Source organism: Hemiscyllium ocellatum, chromosome 13 (assembly GCF_020745735.1).
Source record: "Hemiscyllium ocellatum isolate sHemOce1 chromosome 13, sHemOce1.pat.X.cur, whole genome shotgun sequence".
Taxonomy (NCBI): Eukaryota; Metazoa; Chordata; class Chondrichthyes; order Orectolobiformes; family Hemiscylliidae; genus Hemiscyllium; species Hemiscyllium ocellatum.
In genome coordinates, this window is record NC_083413.1 from 80,295,462 (window position 1) to 80,308,582 (window position 13,121).

Genomic DNA, 13,121 nt, shown 5'->3' on the forward strand with positions numbered 1-13,121 from the left:
TCTGCCACTCCTTGGCCCATCTGATCAAGATCCCATTGTACTCTGAGATAAATCTCTTCGATGTCCGTGGATGAGGAGGGATTTATTTTCTCAGAGCATAATGAACATGTGGAATTCTTTACCTGAGAGGGCTGGAGAGGTTGGGTCATTATATTAAATATAACTAAGGCTGGGTTAAATTTTTAATCAGTAAGGGAATCAAGGGGGAAAGGATATACAGTGGAGCTGAGGATTATCAGATCAGCCATGATTACACTGAACGTCAGAGTAGAGTCAGTGGGATGAATGGCCTACTGTTGCTTCCGTGGTCTTATCTGGAAAGTAAGAACGTGTGGGGTTATCAGGAGAAAGCAGCACATTGGCACAGCTTTGGTCTGTAAAGATTTGCCTCCTTCCTCCCAATGAGAGGAAGTGGTCTCCTATATCCAGGCAGGCAGTCAGCAGCACAAGCCCACCATCTCAGGATCGGTGTGGTACAGAACAGTATGATACAGCCCCAGCATGTCTACACTGGCTCTTAGATGTGTACCATGACTTAGGGCCATTCTCGATCATTGGTTTTCATTCAAATTATGCCTCAATCGAATGTCGCTCCAACACATTTCCAGGGATTGCATCCCAGACTCAACCTACATGTTACTTCCTCACTTCTCATTTGCCTCTTTTGTGAATTACTTTAAAGCCTCACCCTCTGATTCCAAGAGACTGAGAGGCTGCTGCTGACTGTATATTCAGAAGGATAAAATTACCGTTTGGTATCTCTTGCGATACTGGTATCCTCTCCAGTGATTCTGGATTGTGCAGGCTGCATACTTCAATCTCAAAAAGGTCTTCCTGTCGGAACAATGAAAGAATGAAAATATCAAAGTAAAACCGTTCCAAATCACCAACTCTTTTCTGCACATCTGATTTTACCCTTTATTTCTCAGTGTTGCCTATACTCTTCACTTAACAAGGTCTATATCACTGAGACATGTTGTATAAAGCAATGGTCTGAAAGGGTTAATGTAGACTAGACGCAATGTAAATGAAGAACGTAATTGGTGGAAATCCAAGGTTACAACTTGACACCACAGCCTTGCAGGTGGCTATAAAGTATCATAGCACGCAGGAGAACAGAAATCACTGCGTGAATTTGTGCTGCAAATTTCCAACTTCAACATCATTTCATAACTGCACAATAAAAGAAATTTATTGTCAAAAATGTGAGGTAATTTAAGAACAGTCTTGCAATAATGATTTTTTTCCTATATTTTGGGTGATTCATGAGTGTGTATTATTCTCTGACTGAGGTCAATTGGACACTCAAATCAAAAGAGATCTTGAGGCATTGACAGATTTTGATGATGAAATCAGTGGAAGCTATTGGAGTTAGGTGAGAGCTGTACTACCTGTTGATGTCAGGGTGATACTGACTCTGGAGGAGAGAGAGCTGGTGTTATAGATTCAAATGATATTGCTCATGACAGTGATGTTAACATTAGTAGATCAATAATAAAACTCTTTACTCAAAATCTCCAACTGTGAAGACAATGCAGTGAAGTTAATGCCCTGTTCTGTGGGGGGTTGGTGTGGGTGCAGACTGCCATCACTTGTCCTTAAGCAGTGCATGCTGGGATGTCTACTGGACAGCCATCTCACCCCGCTGCCATTGACACTTTGAAGTAGATGATTAATAACTACCACATCCACTGCTACAATGTGACCACTCTAATCTCTCAGCATATAAAGCACCGTGTTTAGAGCAATACCTTTGGTTCATATGTCAGCTGGAATCTTTGCTGACAGTGTTGTGTTTATTATTTACCTGTAGCCAATGCCGTTGATGGGGCTATGTATTGAGTGATACTGTTCCACACACTGCCTTTCCTCTTGGCTTGCTTTGTTTGCTCTCTCTCTCTCTCTCTCACTCACACACATCACAGAGGATTTAGGCAACAGAAAAGGCCATTGAGCCCATCAGATCTGCACTGGTCAATGCAGGGCTCTAATCTCACCTTCCCTCACTCACTCTGTAATCAGCTGGACACAGCTCTTCAAGTTGTAAATTCGAGTCCATCTTCAGGTGTGGTGAGAATTTCCACCTCAGCATTCCTTTCAGGCAGACTGTTCCATATCCCTAACACCATCTGGGTGAAACATGTTAACACAACCCCACTCTACTCCATCTCCTCTCTGATCTATATAGCCCATTAATTCAGTCTTACTCCCTCATAATACACCTCAATCACATCACCCCTGGGCTCACTCTGTCCCAGTGAAACCAATTACAGCCTTTCCAATCCTACCTTATACTTTATGTCTGAAACCTGGAACCGTAGGGACCAGAACTGTGTCTGGTCCAAGACTGGATTTTGCTGTGTTTTGTAGGTTGGAGGGACTGACAGATTTTCTGTTGTCATGTGATGTTATCAAATGGGCGGCATGGTGGGTCAGTGGTTAGCACTGCTGCTTCACAGCACCAGGGACCGGATTTGATTGCACCCTCGAGCGACTGTTTGTGTCTGTGTGGGTCTCCTCTGTGTGCTCCGGTTTCCTCCCACAGTCCAAAGAGTGTGGTTAGGTGGATTGGCCCATGGTAAATTGCCCATTGTGTCCAGGGATGCGCAGGCTGGGTGGGTTAGCCATGGGGAATACAGGGATAGGGTCGGGAGATGTGTCTGGGTGGGATGCTCTTCCGAGAGTTGGTGTAGACTCTGTGGGCCTAATGGTCTCTTTCCACACTGTAGGGATTCTATGAGTGCAGTGCTGAGAGCAAAAAGCAGTATTGCCAGAGGTTCATTGCCACTCAGCAGGGCAACACCCTGTGTTGCTGTGGCCCCAGGCTCTGGGGTTTAGTGGAATTGAATACGCATAGATTCCAGTTTTGATGAGAAGGAGTTAATGGAACCAACTCTATTTCCAGGAAGGTTATTGACAAGGTTCACAAACTGAGTCCGATGATGTTTGAATATGTTGCAAACAGTGCACGGGGATGGTGCTCCCGCGTGGACTCTAACGTGAATTCATCGTGTTTGCAGACCTTTATGGAGGGGAATCCTCTTATCCACTCTATCCCAAAGGTGGAGCAGACAGCTCTGTGCTGAGTGATTAGGGAGGGCCCCCGCACACCTTGGTCTTAAAGCATCGCAAAGGACTCAAGGGTCAGTGAACAGTACAGTTCTCACTGACTCTGTCTTCCAGTTGGAGAATGGCCTCTCCAATCCTGCACTTACTCTGTTTTGGGGGTAACACCCACATCTCCCAAAAGTAAAACGACTGGTTTTCAGACAGTTCCGGTTTTCAGACAGCAGGATTTCGGACAATGTATCTAACGTTTGCCAGTTCTGGCAACATCTTCAGAAAGGTCCTCTGGACCCTCTCACATCTCTCCTGCTGTGTGATGACCAGAACTGCAGAGCACCATGCTAACAAGGGACACCCCCTCAAACCCTGCCTCCCCCCTTCAATAAGACCAGGGCAGGATCTGATTTTAACCTCAGCTCCATTTTCTTGATAATCTTCCAGCCCCTTGGTTGTCAAGAATCTACCTCCCACTATTTTAAAATCATTTAATGATTATACATCCACTGCCTTTTGAGGAAGAGGAATCCAAGGACTCCCAACCAGCTGAGAGAAAACATGTTTGCTCAGCTCGGTGTCAAATGGACGCCCTCTATATTTGTAAACTCTGACCCTGAGTTCTAGATTCTCTCACAAGAGGAAACATCCTTTCCACACCTATCCTGTCAAGTCCCCTCAGGATCCAAGATGTTTCAATAAGTCACCTCTGATTATAGACAATAGACAATAGGTGCAGGAGTAGGCCATTCAGCCCTTCGAGCCTGCACCGCCATTCAATATGATCATGGCTGATCATTCCTAATCAGTATCCACTTCCTACCTTATCTCCATAACCCCTGATTCCACTATCTTTGAGAGCTCTATCCAACTCTTCTAAACTCCAGAGGATACAGGCCATACTTGTCCAGCATTTCCTCACAAGGCAATCCACTCTGAACTGTTTCCAGCTCATTAACGTCCTGTGAGTATGGTGACCAATACTGTACACTATACTCCTGAAGCAGTGTCATCAAAGCTCTCTAAAACTAAAGCATAACCTTCCTTTCTCTTACGTTGAAGATAATATTTGATTAATTTTCCTGGTTAGCTGCAGTACCTGCATCCTTACCTGTGATTCACTCACGGGAATGCATAGATCTCAGATGAGATAGATACATTTCTTGATTTAGTCAGGGGGACAGAAGATTATCAGGGATGTGCAGGAGTGCAGAATTGTGGTTAAAATCTGACAGCCATGGTCTTATTTAATGCCAGGATGCACTCAAAGCTCCGGTCCAACTTGAATTTTACGCAGCTGCATTATAACCTGCCCACTCTTAACCTCTATGCTACAACTGATAAAGAATCAACACAGGGGCACAATGCATTGTGCAGAACGTAGTGTACAAAACAAAAGAGCAGAGTGCGAATGGAGCTGTAGGTATTTCTGGGGGGAGAGCTGGCAAGCGCAGTCGCTGCAACTCACCTGTCTTTGAACCCACGCAAAACTTTCAGAATCAATGTGGCTTTCGCTGTCAAGACCCTGTCTCGCTCGAGCGTCAGGGACAAGTGGTCATTCTCCTGCAAAGAAAGCAGAGCGTTGAAGGACTGCACAGGGCAGACAGCGCAAGGTGGGAGAGAGGAGCGGAGACACAAGGACTTTTGCCGACTGGTGGACTTTGTAAAGTGTGGGGGCTCTCTCACGTCAAGGGAAAGAAGTCTCATTGTGCCCCAGGATCACTGGGCCCTGTCATGGAAGCTGAGGTCAGCAGTGGATTTCTTTATTTGGAACTACTGCAAAGGTGGAGTAAGTTTGAGAACTTGGTGCCAAATAGGGTCAGCCTCTTTCAAAGCCTTTAACAGCTATGATTTTGAATTAGGTGTCAATGTTATGACTGGATGGGATTGAACCTCTTCCCCTGTGGGGAACTCACTGTGGGTTGGCAGGTGCCAGTTATGGTTGACCGAGAGATGAGGATTACATGGTGTTATCCCCAACTTCCAGCCTCTGAAATACAGGCCTGTGTAACAAGGCTTTTCCCTCAGCATGTTCACCATGGGCAGACACTGTGGGACAGCACTGAGGGTGTGCAGTACTGCCAGAGGTGCCATCTCTCGGCTGGCACATTGAACTGAGATCCTGTCTGTCCCCTCAGGCAAACACACAAGGCAACATAGGAAGGTTCCCAAGATGAGTGGAGGAGTTATCCCTGGTGTCGAGGTCTGTATTCACCCCTCGCCCAGTATCCAGTCATTATCACTGTTGCTGTCTGTGGGATTTTGCTGTGCACATGTTACGTTATTTATAACACTGACTGCACTACAGGGTGTCCTGAGGTTAAGAAAGGTGATGTATTAAAGTCAGGCTTTCACTCGTTTACTGAGGGCCCAAATGTCAAACTCCCTGATGTCAGGCATCCCTGCCCTCAGTCTTGTCCATTCTCACTCAGCCCTTTTGAGTGTGGTAGGTCTGTCCTCAGCAGCCACACACTTGCCAGGTCTCAAGTCCCAGTCCAGGCTTTGGAGCCTGGAGCCTAGAGCCTGGAGCCTGGGGTCTGCGGCTTTGGGACTTGGGGCTTGGTGCCTGGGGTCTAGGGTTTGGAGCTTTGAGGCTTGAGGCCTGGGGCCTATGGTTTGGGGCTTGGGCCTGAGGCTTGGGGGTTTGTACCTGAGGCCAGAGGCCTCAGTCTTGGAGCCCGGGGCCTAAGGTTTGTGGCCTAGAGCATGAGGCCTGGGGCCTGAGGATTGGGGTCTGGAGCGTGAGGCTTGGTGTCTGGGGTCTGGCAAAGTGCCTGCTGATCTTATAGGCTCTGGTGCACTCTCTGACGAAATGACACCAGACATCTGCTGGACCAGACAAATAGAGCCATAGGGTCATAGAGATGTACATCATGGAAACAGACCCTTCGGTCCAACCCAACCAGATATCCCAACCCAATCTAGTCCCACCTGCCGGCACTTTGCCCATATCCCTCCAACCCTTTCCTATTCATATAAGCCTTCCAAATGCCTCTTAAATGTTGCAATTGTAACGTACTACCCTCTATGTGAAAACGTTGCCCCACAGGTCTCTTTTATATCTTTCCCCTCTCACCTTAAATCTATGCCCTCTAGTTCTGGATTCCCTCACCCCAGGGAAAAGACTTTGTCTATTTATCCCATCCATGCCCCTCATGATTTTATAAACCTCTAAAACATCACCCCTCAGCTTCCGACGCTCCAGGGAAAACAGTCCCAGCCTGTTCAGCCTCTCCCTACAGGTCAAATCCTCCAACCCTAGCAACATCCTTGAAAATCTTTTCTGAACTCTTTCAAGTCTCACCTTGTGGCACTCCACTGGTCACAGGCCTCCAGTCTGAAAAACAATCCTCCACCACCAGCCTCTGTCTTCTACCTTTGAGCCAGTTCTGTATCCAAATGGCTAGTTCTCCCTATGTTCCATGAGATCTATCCTTGCTAATCAGTCTCCCATGGGGAACCTTGTCGAACGCCTTACTGAAGTCCATATAGATCACATCTACTGCTATGCCCTCATCAATCTTCTTTATTACTTCTTCAAAAAACTCAATCAAGTTTGTGAGACATGATTTCCCACGCACAAAGCCATGTTGACTATCCCTAATCAGTCCTTGCCTTTCCAAATATATGTACATAATGTCTCTCAGGATTCCCTGCAACAACTTGCCCACCACCGAGGTCAGGCTCACTGGTCTATAGTTCCCTGGCTTGTCTTTACCACCCTTCTTAAACAGTGGCACCACATTTGCCAACCTCCAGTCTTCCGGCACCTCACCTGTGACTATCGATGATACTAATATCTCAGCAAGAGGCCCAGCAATCACTTCCCTAACTTCCCACAGAGTTCTCGGGTATACTTGATCAGGTCCTGGGGATTTATCCACCTTTACCCATTTCAAGACATCCAGCACTTCCTCCTCTGTAATCTGGACATTTTTCAAGGTGTCACCATCTATTTCCCTACAGTCTATGTATTCCATATCCTTTTTCCACAGTAAACATGATGCAAAATATTCATTTAGTATCTCCCCCCACTTTCTGTGGCTCCATACAGAGGCCGCCTTGCTGATCTTTGAGGAGGTCTATTCTGTCCCTAGTTACTCTTTTGTCCTTAATGTATTTGTAAAAACTCTTTGGATTCTCCTTAACTCTATTTGCCAAAGTTATCTCATGTCCCCGTTTTGCCCTCCTGATTTCCCTCTTAAGTAAACTCCTACTTCCATTATACTCTTCTAAGGATCCACTCGATCTATCCTGTCTATACCTGACATATACTTCCTTCTTTTCCTTAACTAAACCCTCAATTTCTTTAGTCATCCAGCATTCCCTATACCTACCAGCCTTCCCTTTCACCCTGACAGGAATATACTGTCTCTGGATTCTTGTTATCTCATTTCTGAAGGCTTCCCATTTTCCAGCCATCCCTTTACCTGCGAACATCTGCCCCCAAACAGCTTTTGAAAGTTCTTGCCTAATACAGTCAAAATTGGCCTTTCTCCAATTTAGAACTTCAACTTTTAGATCTGGTCTATTCTTTTCCATCATTATTCTAAATCTACTAGAATTATGGTGTGATTCTGGTCCCAATGTGATGTCGGGGGGTTTCTTTCCTGCATCTTTTAATGATCTAATGTACTCCTGTGCCGGTATCGTAAAAGGTTTGTGTAGATAAGAATAGTCCACAATTTCAAGATGCAGGTAAATGAGCCAAACAGAGAGTCCAAATTGGAAAGATTCCCAGCAGGCAGTGAGGATCTAGCTCTCCCTCTCTACACACAGTAGTCCCAATGTGGTTCCTGTATAACTGAAGCATAACCTCCCTATTCTGACATTCAATTCCCCACACAATAACAATAACATTCTATTTGCTTTCCCGATAACTTGCTGTACTTGCAGACTAACCTTGCATTAGGAGACCCAGATCCCTCTGCATCTCAGAGCTCTGCAACATCTCACCACTTCGAAAACATGCTTCTTTTTTTTATTCCTTCTGCCAAAGTGGATAATTTCACACTTTCTCATATTATTCTCCATTTGTCAGATCTTTGCCCACTCACTGAACCTATCCGTTTATAAGCTCCTTATGTCCTCTTCATCACTCAGAGGGAAGAGAGGGACAATGGTGAACTGAAGGAACTGGGGTCAGGAGCACAATGCAGGAGGGGGCAGTGGGAGGGCTGGTGGAGGGGATGGGTAGGGAGAGGGGAGAGCAATGCAGCAAAGTTTGCTCTGAGGCTGGTTTTAACCTAACTCCCAACAAGGGACGGGAAGAGAAGGGCACAATAGGAGAATGTTGGTAGTCCCATGTAATTCCATGGCTTTTCCCCAATAGTGTGATGGCAAGATGGTGACCAGAACACAATGGACTGAACTCTCACATCCTATAGCAAGCTAACCAGCTTGCAGGAGGGGGAATGCTTTGTATGGGTGGGGCTATGATTTAATCTCTTGGGATCTTGATGCCTCTCACTGCCATGGGTCTCCCAGCTTCATATAAACATAGACAGACTGGCCTGGAGAAGAACAGGCACCTTTGTAACACACACAAACTCTTCAAAGCCATCGCTCTGACATCACCTTGAGGAAGATCTTTGTCCTCCCTATCTTCCAGTCTCCGTCGGTTCCGAGCACGGATTTGGCAATCTCTTTGCAACACAAGTGGGCGACCTCCTGCAAATGGACGGAGGGAAAGTGTAATTCACAGAGGGAACAGAGGGAGAGAAACATCAGTGACACTGGGATAAGGCTGCTCACCCGCCCAGAGAGACTGGGAATGACATGTCACAAAGCAAACTGTGGGCAGTGGCTCCGTTGGGAATTAGTTGTACTTCTAAAGCAATTCCGACCTCGAATTCTTGCTAACGGTTGGAAATTCCTCTGTGGGCTTACTGCCCAGGTGGAAGCTTGAATGTTAAAACAGGGAGGACTCTGGTTTGGTTAAAGCACAGCAGGTTAGGCAGCATCCAAGGAACAGGAAATTCGACATTTCGGGCCAGAGCCCTTCATCAGGAATTTTCCTGATGAATGGCTCTGGCCCGAAACGTCGAATTTCCTGTTCCTTGGATGCTGCCTGACCTGCTGTGCTTTAACCAGCAACACATTTTCAGCTCTGATCTCCAGCATCTGCAGACCTCACTTTTTACTCGAGGACTCTGGTCTGACCAACAATCTCAGAGCAGGTTTGAAAGTCTACACAGTCTACACTTGCTCCTGTTCCTCACTTTAATAATGTCACCTCCATGGAGCACACCAGTTCTTAAAGAGGATATTATTTATACCCTGCTCAGCCATACACTTCCCCACAGTTCGGGAAGAGACAGCTAGCGCTGCCTCAGGGTGAAAGCTACAGACATAGTGGGAACAGGAACATGTAGAAAATGAACTGAAACAGACAGAAATGAGGATGTGGGACAGTGTGGTGGTTGAGGCTAAACACTTAGACTAACACAGAGGAACCCACAAACAGGCCTACGTGAAACATTGGAAAAACATCATGTAAGAGCTCAGAGGCATGTGCTTCTGTGGTACCATATTTCTGCACGATAGGGACAACTGAAGATCACAAGTTAGGTCATGCAGAAGCACCCTGAGTCAAATTCACCGTATCTTGTAACAATATCGAATCACATGTCACCTCATTACAGAATTGTTGACATTCAATGGTGTCCGAATCCCCCGCTATCAACATCCGGGGGCTACCATTGATCCGAAACTCATTGGATTGACCACATAAAGCACGGTGGCTGCAGCAACAGCAGGTCAGAGGTCAGGAACACTGAAGGGAGAAACTCACCTGGAGATTCCCCCAAAAACCTGGCCACCGTCTCCAGGACACAGGCCTGGGGTGTGTCAAAACCGTGGTCTTTTTAAAATAATGTTTTTTCTGTAGCTGTAATTGTGGATTGAATTGAGGAAGGAACTGTTTAAAAAGCAAGGATTTCAGAAGGATTATTGTATGTTTTTGCAAGCACGTCACCTGGCACTCACTATGTTTACGTTGCTGCTGGTTCCAACAGTGATCGAAGTGTAGTTTGCAGATGAGCTGGAGTGGGGGGATGGTGTGCAGATGGAGCTTTGGCCAGTCAGCAAGTTGTAATTGGCCTGTGGAGGAGTGACCAATGATCAATGGCAAAGGCCCTCTGCCTGCCAACAGTTATGTTACTGGTTCTAAGACAAATGAACAGCTTGGGGCTGTGAAAAATATGGTGAGAAACCATCTTAACTCTACGGTAGAGGCACAGAGTCATCCAGCACACAAGCAGACTCTTCAATGCAACCAGTCTCTAACTTAATAATATCCTTTCTACAATCAAGTGACTAGGACTGCAAATAATTCTCCATAATCCCAAACAAAACTAGCCCCATCTACCTGCTCCTGGCCTATATCTCTCCAAACCTTTCTTATTTATGTATTTATCTACCTGTCCTTTAAGCATTGTAACTGTGTCTGCACCCACCATTTTCTCAGGCAGTTCATTCCACACACAAACCACTGTCCATGTAAAAACTTTGCCCCTCTGTGCTCACGTCACCTTGAAAATATGCCTCCTAATCTTGCAAACCCCCTACTCTAGGAAAAATACACCTGCCATTCACTTTAGCTATACTCTCATGATCTTATAAACCTCTACACGGTCACCCCTCAACCTTCTACACTCCACTGAAAAGTCCCAGCCTATCCAGCCTTTCCATAGCTCAAACTCCCCATTCCCAGCAACATCCTGGTAAATCTCTTCTCAACCTTCTCTAGCTTAATATAACCAGGTGACTAGAACTGCACATAATACTCCAGACGAGGCCTCACCAATGTCCTGTACAACCTCAACGTGATGTCCCAACTCCTGTACTCAAAGGACTGAGCAATGAAGCTAAGCATGCAGCAGGCTTTCTTATCCACTGTGTTTATATGTGATGCAAACTTCAAGGAATTACGTACCAAAACCCCTAAGTCTCTCTGTTCTACTGTTCTCTACCATAAAAATCACTTTAAGTCTGAAGAAAATCAATTTATCGTTCCTTCAGCAGTCGCTGTAAGCTGAGACTTTTAATAATGACTGTGATCAGGTTCTGCATACCGGGGGGGGAAAACAATGAAAGTCTCCAGAGAAGGGAGATTGAGAATCAGCATTCTTATCAGCAGAATAATTATCTCAGCTATTCCTGTGAGCAGGGATCACTGACTGCTTTCCCATCTTTCGCTCCAACCATAGCACCGATGTTTTTTTTTATTTGCATGTATGTATGTCTGGGTATATGTGTGTGTGTCGGTATTTATGCATCTGTCCATGTGTATGTGCCCGTATTCATGTGTGTCTATATAGTCAATAGACAATAGGTGCAGGAGTAGGCCATTCTGCCCTTTGAGCCTGCACCACCATTCAATAGGATCATGGCTGATCATCCTTAATCAGTATCCTGTTCCTTCCTTATCCCCATAACCCTTGATTCCGCTATCCTTGAGAGCTCTATCCAACTCTTTCTTAAATGAATCCAGAGACTGGGCCTCCACTCCCCTCTGGGGCAGAGCATTCCACACAGCCACCACTCTCTGGGTGAAGAAGTTTCTCCTCATCTCTGTCCTAAATGGTCTACCCCGTATTTTTAAGCTGTCTCCTCTGGTTCGGCACTCACCCAGCAGCGGAAACATTTTTCCTGCCTCCAGAATGTCCAATCCTTTAATAATCTTATATGTCTCAATCAGATCCCCTCTCAGTCTTCTAAACTCATGGGTATACAAGCCCAGTCGCCCCAGTCTTTCAGTGTATGTGTGCATATCTATATGTGTGACTGTGTGTGTCTGCCTGCATGGGTATTTTTGTGTATATGTGTCTATGCATGTGTGTAAAGGGGTTGTTTTTAAGGGGATTAGTGTTTTCAGTAGGAGAGTTATGTCAACAGTTCATGATTATTCAGCTGGTGCTAGTGTCTAATTACTTGTAATAACTATTCATTTTTGTTAAGTACAGAAATCTGGTCCATGCTTTTTGTCGCTCTCGGTCTGCAGGTAAACGAGGGAATTCTGCATTTCTAAAATGATATTTGAATTTTTCTCACAACTCTGGGAATAACAAGACTTGATTTCCAACACCGCTATCCCAGTGAGGCCTGAAAGATGCCACTGGCCTGGATGGGGGCAGCTCCAACAACACTCAAGAAGCTTGACACCATCCAGGACAGAGCAGCCTCCTCATTGGCACCACATCCACAAACCTCCACTCCCTCCACTCGTGTTGCTCAGTAATAGCAGGTGTATACTATCTACAGGCTGCACTGCAGAACTTCAACAAAGATCCTTAGACAGCACCTTCCAAACTTACGGCCACTTCCATGGAGAAGGACAAGGACAGCAAATTCGTGGGAACACCACCAGCTGCATGTTCCCCTCACCATCCTTACTTGGAAGTATATCACCATTCCTTCACTGATGCTAGGTCCAAATCATTGAGTTCCCTCTCTCGTGTCACTGAGTCAATCTACCAGGTGGACTGCAGCAGGTCAAGAAGGCAGCTCACCACCACCTTCTCAGGGACAACTAGGGATCCACAAGAAATACAGGCCCAGCCAGCAACACCCATTTCCCACAAGTTTATAAAAAGATTTACTTCCTGTTGTAGCTACTTCCTTCTTAGTAACCTCCTGCAACTGACTATCATTCTACAGTCAGTCAGACGGACGGACAGAGTGAGGTTGTGGTAATGGACATTGTCCACTTGAGAGGGGAAGCCTGCAGTGGGTGGTGTTTCCACAGACCTTTGACTCTTGTCCTTCTCGATGGAAGAGATCAAAGGGTTTGAAAGGTGCTGTCAAATGAGCCTTAGTGAGCCTTTGACTGTGTGAGCGTTTGACACACAACAGAAGAACACAATAATACGGCCTGCAAGGACAGTTACCTGTCTGTGTTATGTGGCCCCTCCAGTGTCGAAGGCTCGATCAATACATTGTCAACCATTAAACTGACAGCCTGCTGACAATAATGTCAGAGCGTTGAGCGCAGGAATTGGAACATCCTGCTACAGCTGTACATGATCACGTTTGGAATAACATCTGCAATTCTGGTCGCC

General features: G+C 45.9%; 1 protein-coding gene across 1 annotated transcript in view; it reads right to left on the bottom strand.

Moving 5' to 3' along the window:
• Positions 1–13,121, bottom strand: part of LOC132821379 (unconventional myosin-VIIa-like) — a 140,813-nt gene that overhangs the window by 86,833 nt on the left and 40,859 nt on the right. The window contains exons 18-20 of the mRNA XM_060833960.1: positions 8,638–8,730; positions 4,529–4,623; positions 750–834 (exon numbers count right to left, since the gene is read on the bottom strand). Coding sequence (XP_060689943.1) covers positions 750–834; positions 4,529–4,623; positions 8,638–8,730 — 273 coding nt within the window. The remainder of the gene's footprint in view (positions 1–749; positions 835–4,528; positions 4,624–8,637; positions 8,731–13,121) is intronic.